Consider the following 24297-nt stretch of genomic DNA (forward strand, 5'->3'; position numbering starts at 1 on the left):
GGAGAGATTATATCTCTACTCTGGCCTGGGAACGCCTCGGGATCCCCCAGTCAGAGCTGGTTAATGTGGCCCGGGAAAGGGAAGTTTGGGGTCCCCTGCTGGAGCTGTTGCCCCCGCGACCCGATCCCGGATAAGCGGTTGAAGATGGATGGATGGATGGGTATTTTTATGATGTGGAGATGCAGAGACTGAAATCAATATTAATCTCTCTGTCTCTCTGTCTCTCTGTGTGTCTGTCTGTCTCTCTGTCTGTCTGTCTCTCTCTCTGTCTGTCTCTCTCTCTCTCTCTGTCTGTCTCTCTGTCTCTCTGTCTGTCTGTCTCTCTCTCTGTCTGTCTCTCTCTCTCTCTCTGTCTGTCTCTCTGTCTCTCTGTCTGTCTGTCTCTCTGTCTCTCTGTCTCTCTGTCTCTCTCTGTGTGTCCTTCAGGCCAATAAGCTGAAGACGAAGACGATCCGTAACTCTCTGAATCCGGTGTGGAATGAAACGCTTACTTACGTCGGGATCACAGAAGAAGACATGCACAGGAAGACGCTCAGGTGTGTGTGTGTTTGTGTGTGTGTGTGTGTGTGTGTGCGTGTGTTTGTGTGTGTGTGTGTGTGTGTGTGTGTGTGTGTATGTGTGTGTGTTTGTGTGTGTGTGTGTGTGTGCGTGCCCACTGGGAATAATTCCCGCCTGTTTTCATTTGGGACTGATTACTCTTGGAGCCATTAATCAGGCAGCGGGGACGTGTTGACATTCAGACATGAAGCTCAGTTGTCCTCTCTGATTAATTTAACTGTCGGAGCAGAACGCCGCTGCAGGACGACACACGGATCACGAGGTGGAGGACGCATCTCCTTCCTGTTTCCTGTTAAACACAACAAACACACATCAGCTCCCATTCAAGTGCAACTCAATCAGCGGCGCCCAAATGTGCTCTTTTCTCAATGAGGTCTGGTGTTTGGGGGGGGTTTCAACACGCTGCAGACGGGAGACGGGAGACGGGAGACGGGAGACGGGAGACGGGACATGTTGACATGTTTTACACACTTTAAAGATAAATGAATCGTGTCCGTGATAAAAAGAAGTGAAAGAACGGAGTGGAAGCGTTTAATTAGCAAACAATCAATCTGAACTAAACATGAAGCGAAGCCGGCGTGGAACTGAGAACCAACCTCTGAGGAAACGTAAAACAGGAAGACACACCACAGTGCACTCTTCATTAAATTAAACACTCTGCATAAAGATCTATAAAGATCTCAACACGTTCTCATCCCAACTCCTGCTGGTTCTGCAACTACGGACATTTTAAGTCCCACAAATGGAGTTTTATGTTAAAATGTGCAGTTCAATGCCTGATGAATATAAACACAGTGTTATTACCCAACTGGACATAAAACATAATGACTAAATAGTAGGTCTGGGATGATTCACCGATCTCCACATTCAGTACTATCATGATACTCGGGTATATCTATTGCCATTTTTAAGTATTGTTATTCAATATTACAATATTTGTTAACTTGTTTACCTCTAGACCATGAAGGGAACAAGATGAATCATCCACTTCTAGAGACTTTTACTTTGGAAAACCTCTAAATGAATCTCTGAATATAATCCATCAATCTAATTTCTATAGATGTATTTTGTATATCTAGTTCCCTTTGTTAACACCTTATTTTGAAAAGTGGACGTAGTCCCACGTGTCTACTTCCTCTAACTTCTCCAAGGTGGTCTCTAGCTCTCCCGTCAGCTCCGTTCTCTTTATCATCCATGGTCAGCTCCATCGGGGCCGTTTCAATGCAGAGAACACAAATGTCAGTATCTGGGTGCTCTACAGTTGTAGCGTCGGCCCGTTTGACCACGGAGACGAGAGCGACGGCCGGCTCCACCGCCATGTTACCGCGATACGATAATGTTTCCTGCTAACTGTTTTGCACTTTTTGGGGATATTTTTGAAAATTTTTCTGGAAATTTGTTGGGGACACATTTCGGACATACTTTGGCATTTTTTCGGACATTTTTTTACATATTTCAGCCTTTTTTTAAAGATTTTTTTTCAGACATATTTCGGCTTTTTCAACTTTATTTTCGGACACATTTTGTCCTTCCTTAGAAGTTAGCATGCAGCTTTAGCTCTGCTCTGTGTAGCTCTGCTTTTCCTGTCAATGTGTGAAACCCAAAGTGTTTCCATCCTTTACTGGATGTGTAGTGTTTACCACGCTGGATTTAACATGGGAGGGTGCAGGTCGTATCCACGACGACCCTCCAACGGTTTATACTCTCTGAGGTTTGTTTTGGTTGACTGATACGGAGCGGATATGACGTCACGTTACTCAGACTACCACAATAAAAGATATGACGTCACGTTACTCAGACTACCACAATAAAAGATATGACGTCACGTTACTCAGACTACCACAATAAAAGACATGACGTCACGTCACTCAGACTACCACAATAAAAGATATGACGTCACGTTACTCAGACTACCACAATAAAAGATATGACGTCACGTCACTCAGACTACCACAATAAAAGATATGACGTCACGTTACTCAGACTACCACAATAAAAGATATGACGTCACGTCACTCAGACTACCACAATAAAAGATATGACGTCACGTCACTCAGACTACCACAATAAAAGTGGTAACTTCCTTCTAGCTCCACAGAGACTCAGGTGAAGCAGATAGATCCATTCTGGTGTTAAAAAAATCTATTTCTTACGTGACAAAGCGTTGAATTTGACGCCTTGGGAACGAGAACGAGCATCCTTCTATCTGTGTCTGGTATTTGAGTAGAGATACGACCTCCGTGCAGTAAAACAACGTTTCACTTCCTGGCAGCGATGTTATTTCCTCTGAAACTGTTTTTCAGAGCTAATTAGCAGAATATTCAGTAAATATCAGAGCCAGTCGCCCTGAGATGCTTCACCGCTCCGCAGACCTTCCTGACAGCATCCAGCTTCCCCTGAGATTTCACTTCTCACTGTTTAAAGCTTTAAAACAAGAAAAAAAAGACATTTCATATTTTATCCTCCGAGAGCCCCGACAGTGTGTGAGAGAATACATCTACTTCTATCTCTGTGAGGACGCCTTTCACACCTGGAGGATATTACATACACATTCAGGGATAAAATGTTTTTCACTATTCTTTTCACAAGTGAGTCGTCTGAAAGTCGCCGATGATCACCAAACTGTCCGACGGTCGACCGCGTGTCCTCGTCTTTAGTCGTCACTTCTCCGTTCCACGGTGATGTCATCACTTTGTTTATTTGACCTCAGGAACTCATCACCCTCAGAGTTTGTTCTGTAGCTTTGAGCCACAGTTTAACCCCGAACATGGCTGTTAGCAACACTGACAACTCTCCTCTCCTTGTCTCCTGTCTCCTGTCTCCTGTCTCCTGTCTCCTGTCTCCTTGTCTCCTCTCCTCAGGTTGACAGTGTGTGACGAGGACAAGTTGACTCATAATGAGTTGATCGGAGAGTCCCGGGTTCCTCTGAAACGGGTCAAACCCGACCAGACCAAACACTTCCACACCTGCCTGGAGCACCCGCCGCCGGTAACCCACTTTATACTTCATATTCAAAATACATTCTCATAATATTATCACTTTCTACTCTTAAACTTATGACTTCATTCTTGTAATATTACGACTTTATTCTCGTAAACTTCTGACTTTATTCCCGAAATCTCAGATGTATTAATTTTTTCTCAACCTGGCCCTGACACTCCGTAAAGATGTAAAGATGCAGGAATGTGTGTAAAACAACAGAAGTTGTTCAGTAAAAGACTGTAAATCCTTCTGTTGTTGTGTCAGTCTGGAGGAGTTTCTGTTATTGGTCCACCACACAGGAAGGAGAAAGATAAAAGATGCTTTTAAATGTTAATGTATTTCAGTTCAGAAGCTTCTAAACACACACAGCCCCGTTTCTGTCTGCCTCCCAGACGGTCAACAGCTTCTATAGAAAGACACTCACAGTCTGAACACAAACACAGAAACATGACTGAAGCATCCTCCATCCTCAATCCCTCCATCCTCAATCCCTCTATCCTCCATCCCTCCATCCTCCTTCCTCCATTCTCCTGACTGTATCTGCTCTCTGCCTCCAGATGCCGTCTCCCACGGCGATGGGCGAAGCCCTGCGAGGGATCTCCTGCTACCTCCGAGAGGTAAGAGTCTCACTCTGAGTTCACCGTCTGATGTGGAGACAAAAGGTCACGAGGTCACCGACATCAACGTGTTTCCGCCTCTTGAGAGTGACCCGTGGTCACATGACTTCTTTAAACGTTTGCTGGTGTGAAGCTGCTGGATCAACTTCTGAGTTTATCAGAACCGATGTGTTAGTTTTCACTGAAACGCTGCCGACACGTACTGAAACCTAATCTACCGGCTGAATGTGGAGAGAGTTTGAGGTGAAGAGGAGAATGAATCAGAACCTTTAGAGGAGATACTCAGAGCTGGAGATTAATGCTGCAGTCACACGTTGTGTTGTGTAATTTAATTATTGTTCACTTATTCTAATTAGTTTCTACTCTCCTTTATATCTATTACAATGTGTTATACTCTCTGAGGAATCTAATTTAATAAACCTTTATTCACGGTGGATATAAAGGTTTATAAATGAACTGTCACTCAACGTGAAATGTAAAAAGAAAAAGAATACAGAAATAAATAAGTTTGGGGAAATAAATAAAGAGGTGAAGTGCAAAGGGAGAAGTGTGCATAACTAACTAAATAAATAAATACATTTAAGAATAAATAAAAGATAATTATATAAATAAATAAAATGCAGAAATGCATAAAGAAATGTAAAAATAAATGTGTGAAGAAAAGAACATATCCGTGATGTACAGAAACGTAGACTCCCAGCGTTTCCTCCTGACTGCTCCTGACTGGGCTGCAGGAATATGATATCACAACAATACGACCTGAGATGAGTCAGAACACAGCGGCTGATGATAATAATATTAATATTAATAATAATAATAATAATAATAATGCTGATGATGTGACGCTGTGAGGATAAAGTAAGAAAACCCAAACTAACGACCAAAAAGATGAATTCATGTTGCCTCATGTTAAAAGACCCAGCGTGTCTCTGATGATGGTTTGTGTCTCTGATGATGGTTTGTGTCTCTGATGATGGTTTGTGTCTCTGAAGATGGTTTGTGTCTCTGACGATGGTTTGTGTCTCTGACGATGGTTTGTGTCTCTGATGATGGTTTGTGTCTCTGATGATGGTTTGTGTCTCTGCTGTAGTTTGTGTCTCTGACGATGGTTTGTGTCTCTGATGATGGTTTGTGTCTCTGATGATGGTTTGTGTCTCTGCGCTGCGACCCGGCAGACACTCATCATCATCTGACATGCCTCACAGCTTAACGCTGCCTCACAGCTTATGTGGCGTGTGACACAAATTGAAACCCAGATTTCATTAGACTCGTCTGGCTCAGCGTGACGGGATCCCCGTTACCCCGTCACCCCGTCACCCTGAGTCAGGTTGGAAGCTCAGACCTCCTGCTGTGAGGCCTCTTCAGCTGCAAGGTCATTAATCACATCTACCCCAGGTGATGTGATTCAGCCCGCTCACACCCCCGTGACGGGGAAATAACTCTGTTATCAGGACCGTGATGATCCGGGGACACGGTGTCACCCAGCAGACCGGCAGACCGGCAGACCGGCAGACCAGCAGAACAGACTTAATGTGGTCCACATGTGATTAAAGAATAAATCAGTTAGTGTTTTAATCAGGACTCAGCATCGATAGCAGCCTGACTCTGCAGATATTTGGGTTCTTTTACTCTCAGATAATATGAGAATATCAGAACCAGGATCTATAATCAGAGCTGGAAGTGATTGAATAGGAAACAATAGAAGAAGAGATGATTCCAGCAGAGATACAGACGGTAACAGAGAGGAAACATGTGAGATAACAGAGCTGGTCAGAGATCAGCCGTCATCAGAGGATCAGAGAGTGACAGCTGGAGGACAGAGAGGCTGAGGATGGAGATGAAATGACACACGATGAGGAGTTTAAAGACACAAAGGAGTCCAGATGATCTGCAGGGAACAGAAAATTACACTTTTCTTCTGTCCTGAACGGCTCGTAGAAAAGTAAACAGTCTTCTCACAGCGAATATGAATTCACGTCACGTAGCCGAGCTTCTTCAAACTTTTACAACTTTATTAAGGCTGTTGGATGTTGGATGTTGGATGTTGGAGCTGTCAGGCTGCAGCTCAGAGAGTTGCTGGTAATAAATGATGCAGACGACAGAGAGAAACCACTAAAACACTGTTTCAGTAAAGCATGATGACACTGGAGGGAATTATAACGAAGATATAACGATGGTTTATCAGGGCCGCTGTTAGGAAACACAACATGAGTTGTGAGTAAAAGGTCAGTGAAATAAGAAAAGAGACTTTATAGTCATCCAGCAGCAGACAGAGGAACAATGTGTTTGTCCTGTTCTCTGATTCTAAACAACAAGAATGATGCAACACGCAGGGGGAGCGAAGCAACAACTATGGAGGACGGAGTCTGCTAAAATAAATAAATAAATGACTCATACATAAAAAATATGCCATTAAACGTAGCAAAAATAATATAAAAAATAAATGTAGCATTAATTAATTGATCATATGTGACAAAAAATTATATTTCTGTTTTAATTTGCTTCTTTGTTTATTCATCTTTGTATTTGAAATCCCTCATTTATTCACTCTTCTGTTTAATTTTCCTTTTAATTTATTTATGTATTTATTTTTATTAATTTTTTATAAATTTGTATTATTTATTAATTTTTGCATTTATTAATTTTATATTTATTTTTAAATGTATGTTTTCATTTATGTATTTATTTTATTAATTTTTGAATTGTTTTTTTGCATTTATGTTTTTTATTTATTAATTTTTGCATTAATTTTTATTTATTTTTTGCATTTGTTTTTTTTTATTTTACATTTATTCTTAAATGCATGTATTTATTTATGTTTCTATTTATTTATTTATTTTATATTTATTTTTTATTAATATTTATGCATGATTTTCCCTTTGCATGTCGCCCCTTATTTATTTTGGCATTTATTTATGTTTTATCTATTTATTTTAGCATTTGTTTTTTATTTATTTTAGATTTTTTTAAAATTTATTTATTTATGCATGATTTACCCTTTGCATTTCATCTTTTATTAATTTTTGCACGTAGATATGTTTTATTTATTTATTTATTCACTTATTTATTTATTAATTAATTAATTAATTTATACAAGATTTTCCCTTTGCTTTTCATCCTTTATTTACTGTATAACTGTATTCTTTTCTTTATACATTTCTTTATGCATTTCTGCCTCATTATGCAAATGAGGGGGCTGTCCCTCAGCGTGTGTCATCATGGGGTCAGAGGTCATAGATTGACTCCAGTATCTGTTAGCCAGCTGGCTTCTCTCTCCAGTCTTCAGGGTCCTTTATGATCCCTGTTTGTGCAGCGTTCAGTGTAAACGTCTTGGACGGAGGGAGGGAGGGAAGAGAGGACTCTTCACTGTCCTCTGCAGGGACTCGCTGTCTGAGTTGTGGTCATTCACATCCCAGATAGTGATGCAGCTGGTCTGTGGTTCCTCTGTAGGAGGTGGACAGGATGGATGGATGGATGGGGGGGGGGGGGACGCCGGAGGCAGTTGAGACGCTGTGCAGTTACCAGCTGAGGTCATCAGACTTGGACTGTGAAACACATCCAATATGCATTATGTCATTATTCCATTTGCAGTAAAACAGAACAATTACCAACCTAATTTATGCATTTGGACCGAAAATACAGAGCAGCTTGAATATGACTGTAATAAATACCATGTTTAGATCTGGGGTGGGGGGATGATCTGTTTATGAGAAGAGGGAGGAGGACAGAGTGGGTCTTCCTGAAATCTCTTATCTCCACCCCCCCTCTGTAACACCAAATTCACACCAGAGCAGTGGCGAAGTGCGGCGAGCTGCCACGCATCGTCTATGAGGAGCTGCCAAACTAAAAGTTGGTAAAAGCAACACGTTCTCACTCCCAACTGGTCAAACACCGCCGCCTGGTCAGCGCCCCTCGACATCAGAGAGCGACGCACGGAGGCGCCCCTCTAGCGTTACTTTTGGACGGACCAGGGACGGCGTGTCGATATGCACTCGTTACATGCATAGTGTCCTTTCAAAATAAACTTCCATTTTCACAGGAGGTAAGGTTTAGGCAATAAAACCACTTAGTTAGGGTTAGGAAACGGTCACGGTTGACGTTAACTTCACTGACTAAAGACTGATGTGACAGAATAAGTGAACGTTATATTGAATGTCGCGCTGGACACGAACACCCGTCTCCTGGTGGAAAGTCTTGTGTTGTACTTGTATAAGAAAAAGTCATAATATTAAAGGGACTGTTTGTAAGAATCCTAAATGTCTTGTTAACAGCTTCACCTGTGTCCGTTAAGTCAACTAAAGTCAGCGTCCTGTTGCTGGCGCTTGTGCTCGCTCTACATAGACATGAAGGAGCGTCGCTCAACACAGTGAGGAGACACACGTCAGCTAAAAGCACAATATCACTCTATATTTCAGCTGCTTGGCAGTAATGTTAGCTGACCAGACCAAGGTCTCTCCATGAATCAATGCTGATCCTAGTGTTGGCTTTTCCCGCCTCAGCCTCCCGACCGCGGCCGGAGGGAACGGGGGAGACGCCGGAGTTTTGGTGGGAGACGATAACGTTTCTCTCTGCGGAGCCCCGTCACTTCACAAGACACGGGAAACCTCTGTTGGTCTGGAGGAGCTGCAGCAGTTATTTCTGCACAAACGTCCACTGTACATTCACTAGATATTCTCAGAGCTAAACTAACTCTTCTGCAGTGTGGAGTGAGCAGCATGCACGTGAGAGGTGGAGAGAGAGAGAGAGAAGGAGCGTGGTGTGTGAGTGAAGGCAGGCAGAGGAGCAGAGGAGCAGAGACTCCGGTCCTGGAGACCAAAGCTACGGCAATGTGGAGCATCGTTTCTTTATCCGTCCATGAGTTTGACAAGTTCATCTGGATGTTTTCATACTTTCTCTGGTTGTGAAAACCAACATGAACCAAAGCTTCAGCTGCTGTGAAGAAAGGAAACACCTCATTTTTATTTGCCATCTTTCCAGCCTTCATGGAAACATGTGACTCTAAAAGAATAAAACTTTCTGGTGAAGTATCTCTTTAATGGTTTCTTTTTAGGAGGACGTAATCCTCGTATATATTTGTGAGGAAACCTGTGAAATGACAGTCGGGGAAATCGCCCTGGAAGACTTCAAGGTGCTAAATCACATCCCAGCTCAGTCCAGCACCCTGAAACCTGCCTGGAGGACTGAAGGTCCTTGAAGTGTCCCACAGCCGGCCTCATTCTTCAGTTTCTAGAGCTGAGAGGACGCTTTAGGACGGATGAGATGGAGACTCACTGACCTCAAGGTTCAAATAACAGAAACAAAGTCCTACCATTTAGAAGAAGAATCAGAGACGCTTCAGTTTCTCCCATCATCAGTTGTTTTGATGGAACTCTGGTGAGATGAAATCCCTCCAGCGGTGGATGTGAGAAGGTTTCGGCGTCGCAGGTAAATGAAGTTATTAAATATTCATCAGGCTCGATGCTGGTTGGTGTGTTTCATGTTAAACTCGGCTCTATAACCGATCGCTGCAGGCGGTTCCGTGTGGATCAAAGAAGTTCAATCACATTAAATCTGAATATCAAATCTTTCCTTCAGGTCCTGATGGGTTCTTCTGTCCGGTGTTTTGATCTGTTTCATATTCAGCTTCAGCTCCTAAAGGAGGGAGATGTCCATAAATCTTTGACTTCAGTTTGAGGACCGGTTTGAGTTCTCCTCTTTCTGAGAGTGAGATGTTCAGATGGAGAGCTGGAGTCAGGATGTGGTTAGCTTAGCTTAGCATAATGACTGGAAGCAGATGGAAACAGCTAGCCTAGCTCCGTCCAAAGTTAGAGAATACTCTGATTTAAGTCCTGACTTGAGACTTGTTGGTCTCGACTTGTTGATGTTGATTTCTGTTTTGACTCGGGGCTCATTAATGTTGTTATCTTATTATATTATTTATATTATTATTTAGTTTTTTTTTTTTCTTTTCTATTATTGAGACAGAAATGTATAAAGAAAAGAATACAGAAGTTATTAAATATGGGGTGAAGAAAGCATAAATAAATAAAGGAATGCATAAATAAATGAATAGATTTTAAAGTAAATACAAAATAGATAAAACATTAATGCAAAATAAATACAAAATCAATTCAAAAATAAATAAATATACTAAAAGATATCTAAATATAACTAAATAAATAAAAAAGAATACATAAATAAAGGGGAAAATTAAAGAGAAGAGTAAATAAATAAGGGAATTAGTACAAAGCTAAATAAAATAAAGAAGCAAATTAAAACAAATATCAATTTATGTCACATTTCATAAATTAATTAATAGCTACATTCATTTTTAATATTATTCGTGCTACATTTAATGAAATATTTATGAATTTATTTTGTATTTTGTCAGCTTCCGTCCTCCATAATGAGTCAGTTGACCTCTGAAGCTGACCTCTAACACGAGGACGGAGCTGTCAGTCCGCTCAGCTGGAACACCAACATACAGCCGGATGGCGTTTCCTCCAGCCGGTTAGCTGAAGTGTGGATGGAGCAGATATGTGGAGCTGGAGGACTGATGGCTTATTTCATCTCAGCCAGCAGGTCGACTCTGTGAAATGTAGCTGAGCTGAATCTCATCCAGTGAAGGCCGAGTTCATCTGCAGTTCCTCTCCCACCAATTGGAGGTGGGCGTGAGAGGAATCCTGCCAAGCCGCGCCGACTCCGGCTAAAAGCCATCGATATGCTTGTTTCCTGACCTTCTTCTTCCTCTTCTTTGGCAGCAGGTTTACAGTGAAGGACGCTGGGAAGCCGGAGCTCTCTGGAGCTGAACGCCGGCTGAATTTAATACCATTTTCACCTCGTTTCAGTCGTTCAAACTGAAGCTTTAAGGTCTGTTCTGAAGAGCAGTGAAAGGTCGGAGCGTGAAGGAGCATGTGAGAGTTACAGGTGGTAAATTGTAATGAGGACTGGAGGAGGAGGAGAGGATTAAACTATTCGTATTCTCACGACCACACAGGTCCGATCGGAGTCCTGATGATCAGCGTCAGGTGGAGGTGGAGGTGTGTGTGTCTCACCATCTCCTCTTTGTGGGAATGTTTTGGGATGAAATTAAAGTAGAAAACTGGATTCTAGCTGGACTCAAAAGGCTCGACTCCCACGAGCTGCAGCTCTATTCTCAGATATGAAACCTTCATCATCCAGTCATGGCTGACACGTTGAGTCTACCTGTACTCTCTAACGCCAGGATCAGACTACAGGATGTGTTTGACGGTTACGATGGCCACTATGTCAGATTAGACGATAGAGAGTCATAAATTTTTGCGTTAGTCTATCCTTGTCTTTGCTTCTACTTCCCATTAAGAACTGGTTCCTAGTTGTCCGATTCTTTGGCTTCTCATGCTTCCGTCACTATTGATTCCTACGTTGCACAATGACTTACACAACGGCATATGCACGCTGTATCATGTTTGTTTGGGACTGGAGTCACGGCGGAGAGAAAAAAAACGCTCAAAAGCATGGCACTACTAAACCTGATGGGATGAACACTATTTATTCCTGATAAAGCGACAGCAGCACAGTCCTTAACAGAGGTCCCATTGAGTTATTATGATGAGGCGTTCAAGCTCTGCTCAGTAAAAATGAGTATAAGACGAAGGTAAATTACAACGTTATCATGATGCGTTCAAAAGTAATCTCATAAAATTAAGTTTTTGGTGAGAAACTTCAATAAATCCAGTTGTTTGAAGGAGATGTTTTCACATCTGTATAAAATAGATATTAGAGAGAGAATTATGACCTGTTGAACCTCCTAACAGCGCTAAACAGCTTGCTTTTAATCAAAGCAAATATTTAAATAATCATTTGAATTGGGTTTTTTTATGCAAAAGAAACCCACTATAGATGACAATAAAAAAGTACAGTACAGTACTGTGCACACTACCCTCCCTCCCACAGAAGCTATGGCGTAATTATAACTCTGTAATTTAACATGAATATAATGGTTTTTATGTAAAATATATTGAACATTGAATGATATCAGATCTAAAATGTTATTCCTTCATTTAGTGCAGAGTTTTGGAACTGCAAAATCCAATAAAACTTCCTCAATTGTGCAAAAACAAAATGTTATGCTCTCTTGAGTATGGAGGACGGAAACTGACAAATTAAATAAATAATTGACTCAATAAATTAATTAATTAATATGCCATTAAATGTACCAAAAATAATATAAAAAATGACATAAATTGATATTTTTGTTTTAATTAGCTTTTTTATGAATTTACAGTTGTATTTATTTCCCTATCTATACACTCTTTTATTTAATTTCCCTTTTATTTATTTATTTATTTATTTTAACTTTTAAATTATTATTATTTTAATCATTAAATTCATATTAACTCAAGTATAAAATCATCATATAAATCAATCATCTCTGTGGTCATATTTTGTGGGAGGAAACACTCTTTAAAGATCTGGTTTTGTAAATGATTATAATAACTGCTGAAAGTCCAGCCTGCTGGCAGCGAGTCCTCAGTGGGACAAACTGCAGGTCGTGGTGTCGGAGATGTTTGAAGCGCCTGAAGCAAAAAACCACCAGAGGAAACCAGGTCCTGCTTTCATCACTGAATCTTTAATAAACAGCCAAGAACATCAGAAAAAGCATCTAAACAGGAGCCAAAACCTCCAACATTAAAGAATCAGACGCTTTATGATGAAGCTCGTTGCTGTGCTCTTTCTCTCTGTTTTACTTTAGTCACCAAAATAAAAGACTTTCTACCTTTCGTATCATAACGAGCCCCTCGGTGTGTCGATATGTCGACCGACTGTTGGTATTTGACGAGTTGGGAGTGAGAGCAGTTTAGAGAAACCTCCGTCTGGTGTCATGATGCCAGACGAATAGGTCAACTCGTGGATTCAAAGGTCTGGAGTGGACCTCGGGCAGATCCAGGCCAAACTAATCAGACTAATCTAATCAGACCAAAGTAATGTGATTACTCTGCCTCTGTGTCCACAGTGGGAGAACGAGCAGCTGCACAGCCTGGAGGAGAGAGGCCGACTTCTCCTCTCGCTGCAGTTCCTGCCTCCGCTCAGCTCCGAGGATAACGAGGTAGACGGAGGAGGAGGAGGACGCCGCGGAGGCGGTCTCTCTGTGGGCGTGAAGCGCTGCGCCCACCTGGCGGCCATGGACGTCAACGGGTTCTCCGACCCCTACGTCAAAATGTAAGAACTCTGTTGTCTATCTATCTGTCGGGTCCACCGGGGTCTGAATTACTCTCAGGAGGCCAAAAAACATCCAATTCAATCAATCCCATTTTGATCCATAAGCAGAAAGTTAGCACGTTAACATGCTAACATATGACCCCTTTAAAGTGAATGTGAGTATGTGAGTATGTTTGTCTGAAATTTTTTTCGAAAACTTCCCGAAAAAAAAGTCTGAAAAATGTCCAAAAAAAAAGTCTGAAAAATTCCCCCGGAAAATCTGAAAAATGGCCAAAAAAGTTCAGAAAAAGAAATAAATTAAAAAAATTAAAAAATTAAAAAAAAATAAATGTTAAAAAAATTAAAAATTAAAAATTAAAAATTAAATAAAAAACAATACTAAAAAATTAAATTAAATTAAAAATTAAAAAATAAAAATACAAAATAAATAAAAAATGCCAAAATAAATAAATAAAGTGAAAATAAATCCAAATAAAACGAAATTAATCAAAAATTAAAAACAATAAATAAAGGAGAAAATTAAAGAGAAGAGTAAATAATTAAGTGAATTAATAAAAAGATAAATAAATAAAAAAAGCAAATTGAAACAGAAATATCAATTTATGTCACATTTCATAAATGAATTGCTACATTTATTTTTAATATTATTTTTGCTAGATTTAATGACATATTTATTCATTTATTTATTTATTTTATTTTGTATTTTCCGCCTTCCATAATGAGTCAGTTGAACTCTAAAATGACTAAATACATTTAAAAATAAATTCAAAATAAATACAAAAATTAATACAAAAATGAATTAATACATTTTAAAAACAATTACATAAAAGTTATGTCACATTTCTTTATTAATTAATACCTACATATATTTCTTATATTATTTTTGGCTACATTTAATGACATATTAATTTATATATTGAGTCATTTATTTATTTTTGATTTTGGCAGCTTCAGTCCTCCATACAGCTTTTTAATTTTTATAACAAAACACCATATTTAAAAAAACTCATATGTTTTGTGTCTTTAAAATAATGTGTGAAGTAACTAAAGCTGTCAGATAAATGAGTAGAAGTATAAAGAAAAGACTCAAGTAAAGTACCTCAGGTGTGTACTTTAGTGCAGTACTTGAGTAAATGTACTTAGTTACATTCCAGCACTAATGAGACCAATAGATTCTGGAGTTTTTCCGTCTAATTAAGTTTCCTAATCGCTGATATAACCGTTGTTGAAGAAGCGCAGCGTGTCTCCAGCAGGAAGGAGAATCAGTGAGCAGAGGAAACACTGTCGGGAGGATTTAAGGCTTCTCTTTGCTTTTGTTCCCTCGAGGGACGCTCGCTTTGAACACTTCTTTCTGTCGCACGCCGTCTGAATACAGACCGAGCCAGAACAAGAAGGCGACTGACAGCTGAGGGGTCGACTGAGATCACACTGATTTACCAGATTTAGAAATCACTGCAGCGTCCAGAGTCTCCGCCGCACGCTGTGTCACGGCTCGCTCTCCATCGGGTCAACAGTACATCCCACCTGCTCCTCTCTGATCGGTCTGGCTTCATTATGATCTTTAAACTAGGGCTGTCTGATTAACAGAATAACAACACGTGATTCATTTTAACACTCATTTCTTTAACGCAACTTGTGATGTTCAGGTCGGAGCGGCTCGGTTTTAAAGTTAGAGATGAAGATACTGGCATCAGATGAAACTATAGAACCTGATGAATCCATCGGTACCAACCATGTCAGACTAGCTGGTCATGAAGGAGGTTAAATAACGCTCCAAACTTACGCTAAATTTTAGTGAAGAAAAACTGTCATGTCCATTTTCAAAGGGGTCCCTTGACCTCTGACCTCCAGATATGTGAATGCGTGAGGGTTTTTGTCCGACAAAATGTCCAAAAACGTTCCGAAAAAAAGACAGAAAAATATCCGAAAAATTAAAAAAAATAAAATAAAACAAATGTCTGAAAAAATTTAAAAAAAAAAGTCAGAAAAATTGTCTAAAAAATGTCTGAAAAGTCCCAAAGAAGTCCCAAGAAAGGTCTGAAAAATTTAAAAAATAAAATAAAAACAAAGTCAGAAAATTGTCCAAAAGAAAGGCAGAAGAAAAGTCCGATACAGGTATCATAGTAAACTATAAAACCTAAAGACTCCATCGGTACCAACCACGTCAGTAAGGAGGATAAATAACACTCCAAACTTACTCTAAATGTTGGCGAGGAAAAACTGTCATGTCCATGTCCAAAGGGGTCCCTTGACCTCTGACCTCCAGATATATGAGTGTAAATGGGTTCTATGGGTACCCACGAGTCTCCCCTTTACAGACATGCCCACTTTATGATCATCACATGCAGTTTGGGGCAAGTCATAGTCAAGTCAGCACACTGACACACTGACAGCTGTTGTTGCCTGTTGGGCTGCAGTTTGACATGTTATGATTGGAGCATATTGTTTTATGCTAAATGCAGTACCTGTGAGGGTTTCTGGATCAATATCTGTCATTGATTTGTGTTGTTCATTGATTTATAATAATAAATATATACTTCAAGTACCTAGAGTACTTGAGTAAATGTACTTAGTTCCATCTCACGGCTGCAGACGGTTCAGGGTACCGAGGCTCCAGCCGTCCTCCTCCTCTCGTTAGTGACTGTGATGAAGAGGAGGCAGCCTTTATTATCTCTTCCTGTCATCCGTTAAAATAACTGAACCAATCACAGCGCGGCTCTGTGTGGCGCCAGCAGCCGCCGCTGATGAAGATGAAGCGTTGAGCTTCCCCGTGCTGTGTGTGTGTGTGTGTGTGTGTGTGTGTGTGTGCTGCACTGTAAAACGGCCTCGGTGTGATTTATTATTAATTACTGCCTCATTAATGATGATTTACACGATTTCATCAGTGACTGCAGGATGAAGCTGATCCTGCAGAGAGCCACTGTTTGCTCTGAGAACTCAAACAGCTTTAATTAATCACACGTCTTCGTCTCCACTCATCAATATGATTCCTCTTATTAATGCTTCTCTAATCAGCCTCACAGCGACGCAGATATTAAGCTAATTATTAAAGTATCTGCAAGTCACTGCTCTGATATGATGATGATGAGGGGAGGATATGAGGTATGATAAAGTATTAACATATTTATTAAAAATAAAAAGGATAATATAATAGAGAAATATGTAATAATAGAGAAAAATTAAATGGTACCATAAAATAGAAAAGAAAAAAATAAAGAAAATGTATAAAATAATATACGTTACAATAAACAGAACATAATCAAAATTAAAATATATATATACATAATTAAATAAGATATAAAAAAAATATAACGTATGGTAAAATTGAAAACTTAAAAAAGTATGTAAAAATAGAGAAACTATGTGGCACAATAAAATAGAGAAAAAAAATAGAGTATGAAGTATAATACATAATATAAGAGAAAAATAGACAAAAATAAAGAAAAAGTATAAAATAGAAAAAATATAAATAGAGAAATTATAAAAAAAATAATAATATAATAATAATAATATATCTATAAAGTATAATAAAATTAAAAAATAGTGAAAAATATGTTACAATCAAACTGACTTGAAACTTTCAACCAGTGAGTACAACAAAACCCTTCTTCTCAGCCTGCTGTTAAGTTACTTTCTATTGTCTCTACTGTTCTAGTTTCTAATGATCTTTGTCTTCTTCTCTCCTGCTGCTGTCAGATACCTGAAGCCCGACATACTGAAGAAATCCAAACACAAAACAGCCGTGATGAAGAAGACCCTCAACCCTGAGTTCAACGAGGTGAGAAGAAGAAGAAGAAGAGTTTTAAACAGTCGTCAGATAGTTACGGAGCTTCTCCCGTAATAAATCTGTTTCCACCTCACAGACTCAGTTCATTGTTGAACATCAAATAATTTACTAGAAGAGAAAGTAAAATCTGTTCCACTAAAGGATGAGTTCTTCTTTACTAAATGTTGATACGACGGATCTTCAGACATTTAGAAACATTTATTTTCTCCTCATTTAAAAACTCTTTCTGTGTAAAAGTCTAAAACCAGTCAGACGTATCTCTGTCATCCTCTCAGCTCTGTTAAAGATCCTCTCATTGTTTCTTCTGTACGTCAGTATCACTGATATGAGCCGATGAGTGTTTTGGCGACTAAAACTACTAATAAATTCCAGGTTAGGGAAAGATCGCCATATTGTCAAATTTGATGTTCGATTTCCAATTTTATGGGAAATCAGAGTTGAACTGAACTTTGTAATTAAACATTTTTATTGCTTTTTCAGTATTTTAACATACAATTCAAATTTATAAACAATATACAATAAATAAATAAATAATTTAAAATTACCCCCCCAAAAAATAATATTAATTTAAATATATAAATAAATTAATATCCCCTGAAAATTAATACTAATGATAATAATAAATAAATAAATACCCCCTCCCCTCTAAATAAAAAAATAAAAAAATAATGACATGCACATTCCTCTTGGCAGTACTCTATGGCACAGAGGAAGAAGCTTTGATACACAGACAATTAAAAATGAATAAATAAGTTCATAAAAAAAATCTATTATAATAATTATGAATAAATACAAATTTCAGTATTTGAACATACCATACAAATTCAAAAAAATATATATATTTAAAAAATACCTCCTCCCCCCCCGCCAAAAAATAAATAAATAAATAGATAAATAGATAAATAAATAAATAAATAAATAAATAAATAAATAAATAAATAAATAAATAAATAAATAAGTTAAAAACAAATTGTAATTGTTTTTTTATTGTTCAATACTAGAACAATAGTGTATCCCCAGACTTCGACTTGAACATCCTCTAAATAAAACAAGAAAACATGACGCAGGTAGTTTTTAACGCTGCACCTCACAGACCTGTATCCTGTATTCTGTTTTATTATTCTGTGTTTGATCCCTGCAGGAGTTCTTCTACGAGATCTCCCTGTCGGAGCTCACCAACAAGACTCTGGAGGTAACGGTGTGGGACTACGACCTGGGACGCTCCAACGACTTCATAGGTGAGGTGCCGATGGCTCGCTGTGATCGCTGACCCTGATCGCTGAGCGAACACCAGGAAACCCTGTGGTCCAGAAAACACCTCTCTGAACCCAGAATATGTTTCATGGCAGAGTGGAGAACGTCTGAGGAAATAACCAGAACATAAACAGAAAGTCATCGTCTGATTCAGCTGTGAATATGAATGAATCTAACACAAGCTGCTCGTTAGTGTCAGCAAAGCTGTTCAGTTTGATATCACTCTGACCATCTGATCAGCTCCCTTTAATCCACTAATAATCACACACTTTATGTTTATTATCATGTTAATATTCTTGTTGAATATGGAGTCAAAGAGGGCTTATGGTGGCTGATAATTCGTCTCGTGATCGCAGTTTAATTAGATCTGCAGCTTATGTTTGTTTAGCAGTTTAAAGAGGACCTATTGTGTTTTTTTATACAGTTCTTTATTCGTGTTTGAACTGCCTGAAACACCTCGCTTCTTCGGTGATGTCACCAAGTAACACATTTGCATAATAATCTGGCACACCTTCAGACAAAGCCAGTTAAATCCACAGTGTTTATATGAGGCTTCATCAGTTAGAGTTTGACAAACTGTAGAAGAAAGTATACTAAATACAGGATTGGGAGCATTTATATTGCCTCTTATAGGTCCAGTTTCTAGGATTTGGTCACATCTAGTCGTGTGGTTGCAGATTGCAACCAACTGAGTACTCCTCTACGCTAGAGTGATACGATACGATGCGATACGATACGATACGATACGATATGATACAATATGATACGATACGATTCAAGGACCATATTTGGCTCATCTAGAGCGATACCATAGGATACAATACGATACGATACGATACGATATGATACGATACAATACAATACGATACGATACGATACAATACGATACAATATGATATGATACAATATGATACGATACGATACGATACGATACGATACGATACGATACAATACGATACAATACGATACAATATGATATGATACGATACAATATGATACGATACAATACGATACGATATGATACGATACAATACGATACAATATGATATGATATGATATGATACAATATGATACGATACAATCCGATACGATACGATATGCGATACGATACAATACGATACAATATGATATGATACGATACAATGCGATACGATACAATACGATACAATACAATACGATACGATACAATACAATGCGATACGATACGATACGATACAATATGATACGATACGATACAATACGATACGATACGATTCAAGGACGATACGATACGATACAATGCGATACAATGCGATACAATATGATATGATACGATATGATACAATATGATATGATACGATATGATACGATACAATACGATACGATACGATACGATACGATACAATGCGATACGATACGATACAATACGATACAATATGATATGATACGATACAATATGATACGATACAATACGATACGATACGATACAATACAATACGATACGATATGATACGATACGATACAATACGATACGATACGATACAATGCGATACAATATGATATGATATGATATGATACAATATGATACGATACAATACGATACGATACAATACGATACGATACAATGCGATACAATATGATATGATACGATACGATGCGATACGATACAATACGATACAATACAATATGATACGATACAATGCGATACGATACGATACAACACGATACGATATGATACAATACGATACGATATGATTCAAGGACGATACGATACGATACAATGCGATACAATATGATATGATACGATATGATACGATACGATTCAAGGACGATATTAGGCTCATCTAGAGCGATACGATACAATATGATAACTTGAAATCGTAACTGTTTTTGACAAAAATTCAGTCAGTGTGACTGTGAAATAAATATCTAATACTGGATTCCTCAAAGTTTTCCTTGTAAGGGAATCAGGGATGTCTTTTAGCCCTCAGTGAGTTTTGGCCCAATTTCTTACCAAAAATGTTAGCAAGGTTTTGCAGAGCTAGCTGGCACCGCCGCTACCTGGGCGTTCGGTGTTAACAATCCCATGACGTCTCAGTAGTAGATCCCCTGAAATGTTACACACTGGTCCTTTAAGTACAGTACTTGAGTAAATGTACTTGCTGTAGTTACTTCCCACCCCTGACGGTGAAAACTGTTAAATAAAGATTGCAGCTCTCTCAGTGTGATTGTAGAAACTGAAGCCATTATAAGCCTCTGATGTGACACTGAGACTGACTGCAGACACTTCCTGTTGTTGCTGCTGGTTCAGGTGGCGTCTGTCTGAGCTGTCACACCCAGGGCGACGGCCTCCGTCACTGGATGGACTGCCTGAAGAACAAGGGCAGCCGGGTGGAGCGGTGGCACATCCTGACCAATGAGCTGCCACGAACCCTCAGCCACGACTAAACCCCCTCGCGGCAGCCTGCAGACGGTCGCTGTCAGGGGGGGTCACACGGTTCACAGAGATCCTCTTTATGGGACGGACTCGAGCAACTTCACCACCGGAGTCAGCAGCGATGGAGAGTGTATTATAATAAGAGCCGCCATGACGGGTGGAGAGCAGCATGGTGGTGTGCCTTCATTACTGACCGGTGAGTCATCCAGAAGGAGGAGCTCCATCAACACCGTCTACATATATATAACATATATATAACATATATATAACATATATATAGCATATATATAACATATATATAGCATATATATAGCATATATATAACAGGGTTAGACCGACTGCTGAGGGGCGGAGCTCACACAGATTAAACCAGCTGTAGACGTCTCACTGCATGTTTGTTTTTATACTTCAGCATTCATCGAAATCTAAATCTAAATCTAAACTACGGAAGCCCTGAAAGGCCAGAAAAGTAGTTTTTTTCTGGTGATCCACTTTCTAAGTCTGATCTAAATTATTAAGCCTTAATTTATTACTAACCTCGGAGAGATCGATCGCTAACAGGACAATAAGATCACAGTTTATTTAAGGCACGTTTGTAAAATCAACTAACCCAGTCGGCAAGAAAAATGTTGGCATTGTACATTTCTGCAAACCACGAATACGTTGAATGTCGACGCCTCTGAACCCAAAATACGTTTCATATCAGCCTCGTATCACAACTGCAGGAATGCACAACGCCACATGGTTAACGTTGAGAAATGATTGGTTAGCTTTAGGCAACAAAACTACTTGGTCAGTAACACAACAACGTCATGTAACAACGTCACGTAACAACGTAATGTAACATCGTAACATAACAACGTAACGTAACAACGTAACGTAACAACATAACAACGTCACGTAACAACGTCACGTAACAATGTAACAACGTCACGCAACAACGTCACGTAACAACGCCACGTAACAACGTCACGTAACAACGTCACGTAACAACGTAATGTAACATCATAACGTAACAACGTAACGTAACAACATAACAACGTCACGTAACAATGTCACGTAACAATGTAACAACGTCACGCAACAACGTCACACAACAACGTCATGCAACAACGTCACGCAACGCAACAACGCAACAACGTAACGCAACAACGTAATGCAACAACGTAACGCAACAACGTAACGCGACAACCTAACATAACAGTGTAATTTTTAATAACAGTCACTAGATATACTACATCACTTGCTCTGACCAAATGTAAAAACCTTGATTTTCAACATAACAACTTAACGTAACAACCTAACATAACAACTTAACGTAACAACCTAACGTAACAACTTAACGTAACAACCTAACGTAACAAAGTAACGTAACAACCTAACACAACAACCTAGCGTAACAGCTTAACTTTGAATAACTATCGCTCGATATACATCACTTGCTCCAACAGAATGTAAAAACGTTGACATTCAACGTATCGTAACGTAACAGTGTAACGTAACAGCGTAACGTAACAACGTAACGTAACAGCGTAACGTAACAGTGTAACGTAACAGCGTAACGTAACAACGTAACGTAACAACGTAACGTAACAGCGTAACGTAACAGCGTAACGTAACAGCGTAACGTAACAACGTAACAACGTAACGTAACAACGTAACGTAACAACGTAACTTAACAACGTAACTTAACAACGTAACTTAACAACGTAATATAACGTAACTTAACAACGTAACTTAACAACGTAACAACGTAACAACGTAACATAACGGAACAACGGAACGGAACAACGGAACGGAACCGCGGAACGAATGTAACGTAACAACGATGCTGGACTAGTGGTGCACTGTGAGTTTATCGGAGTTTATCATTTAATCTGGCTGAGTCCCCCCCCCTCGTTATGTAGACGCTTTGGTTGTCAATGCTGATTTGATGAAGGTTCCTTCAGTCTGGAAAAGCTGCACAGACGTGTCATTTAATTTATTCTTGCGATGTTAAATCTTGTTTTTTGTATGAAGTGTTTTAAAGGCATGGAGGGTTATTTAAAGGTGCTATCAGTGAGGGAATCTCACCCGTGTGTGTTTCAGTGAAGAGGTTTTATGTCCACTGATTTAAAGGCTCCAGAATATGATGTAATTTCACCAGAATCGTCGTAGCTGAACGTTCGCTAAGCCGCGCTCCATTAGTCGCTGTTCTCACAATGCACATTTTACTCAGTTTACAACGCTAACGGTGGCAGATTTACCCTCAAAATTCACATTCTTATTTGAGACAAAAGCTCCTTGATTTCAGTCACTTTTACCACCTGAAATGACAACTGTCGCAGATTTCACCGCCGTCCCTAGCATAGTATTTACTAGGGAATTTACTGCACTACATGTCTTGTTGACTGTTGACTTATTTACGTTGATGACTTAACTTACGTACGTAGCTTAATTTACGTAACCCTGAATATACTTATTTTAACCCAAAACATGATCTTGTCATAAACATAACTGAGTAGTTTTGTTTGACTTCACAACGTGTTAAACGGGTCGTTAAATGACGCGTGAAAAGCTTAAAATGTGTAGCCATTTTTAAGACACAAAATGTCTTAAAAATGGCGTGTTATTTATACGCCTTCCCGTGAGATCACGTTGGGTATTATGGAGGACGGAAGCTGCCAAAATAAAAAATAAATGACTCAGTAGATAAATAAATATGACATTAAATGAAGCAAAAGTAATATTCAAAATAAATGTAGGCATTAATTAATTCATAAAATGTGCCATACATTTATATTTCTGTATTATTATGTGCTTCTTTATTTATTTACCTTTTTATTATTTCCCCTATTTATCTGCTTTTCTATTTAGTTTTACCTTATATGTATTTATTTATTTGAATTAACTTTTAAATTTATTTTTGAATATATAATAAGAATTATATAATAAATAAATAAGTAAATAAATAAATAAAAGGGGAAATTAAATTGAAGAGTAGATAAATTATACATTTAGGGAAATAAATAAGGGGTGAAATGTGAAGGGAAAATCGAGCATAAATAAATAAATGCATAAATACATAAATAAATTCATAGATTTAAAGTAAATACAAAACAAATATAAAAATAAAGAAAATAAAAGAAATACAAATATAACTAAATAAATTAAAAAAAAATATATATATAAATACATAAATATGAGGGAAAATTAAAGAGAAGAGTAAATAAATAAGGGAATACTTCAAAGGTAAATAAATTAAGAAGCAAATTAAAACAGAAATATCATTAATACCACATTTCACCAATTAATTAATGCCTACATTTATATTTTATATTATTTTTGGTACATTTAGTGGAATATCTATTTATTGAGTCCTAATTTCTAGCAGTAATACGCTATGGAGGACCGGAGCTGCCATATTAAATAAATAAGCTTATGATTGGACAATCGCTGTTTTGGGGGGCGGGGCTTAGCGAACTGTCAGTTGGGGACATAAAAGATATTAAAAAACATGTGAA

General features: G+C 38.5%; 1 protein-coding gene across 1 annotated transcript in view; it reads left to right on the plus strand.

Annotated features, from left to right (window-relative positions):
- Positions 1-21597, plus strand: part of doc2a (double C2-like domains, alpha) — a 46410-nt gene extending 24813 nt beyond the window's left edge. The window contains 7 exon segments of the mRNA XM_037792009.1: positions 427-536; positions 3420-3546; positions 4098-4157; positions 13132-13337; positions 17034-17115; positions 18266-18362; positions 20669-21597. Coding sequence (XP_037647937.1) covers positions 427-536; positions 3420-3546; positions 4098-4157; positions 13132-13337; positions 17034-17115; positions 18266-18362; positions 20669-20805 — 819 coding nt within the window. The 3' untranslated portion in view covers positions 20806-21597.
- The last annotated feature ends 2700 nt before the right edge of the window (positions 21598-24297 follow it).

The sequence above is a fragment of the Sebastes umbrosus genome, chromosome 14 (assembly GCF_015220745.1).
Source record: "Sebastes umbrosus isolate fSebUmb1 chromosome 14, fSebUmb1.pri, whole genome shotgun sequence".
In the NCBI taxonomy this organism is placed as follows: domain Eukaryota; kingdom Metazoa; phylum Chordata; class Actinopteri; order Perciformes; family Sebastidae; genus Sebastes; species Sebastes umbrosus.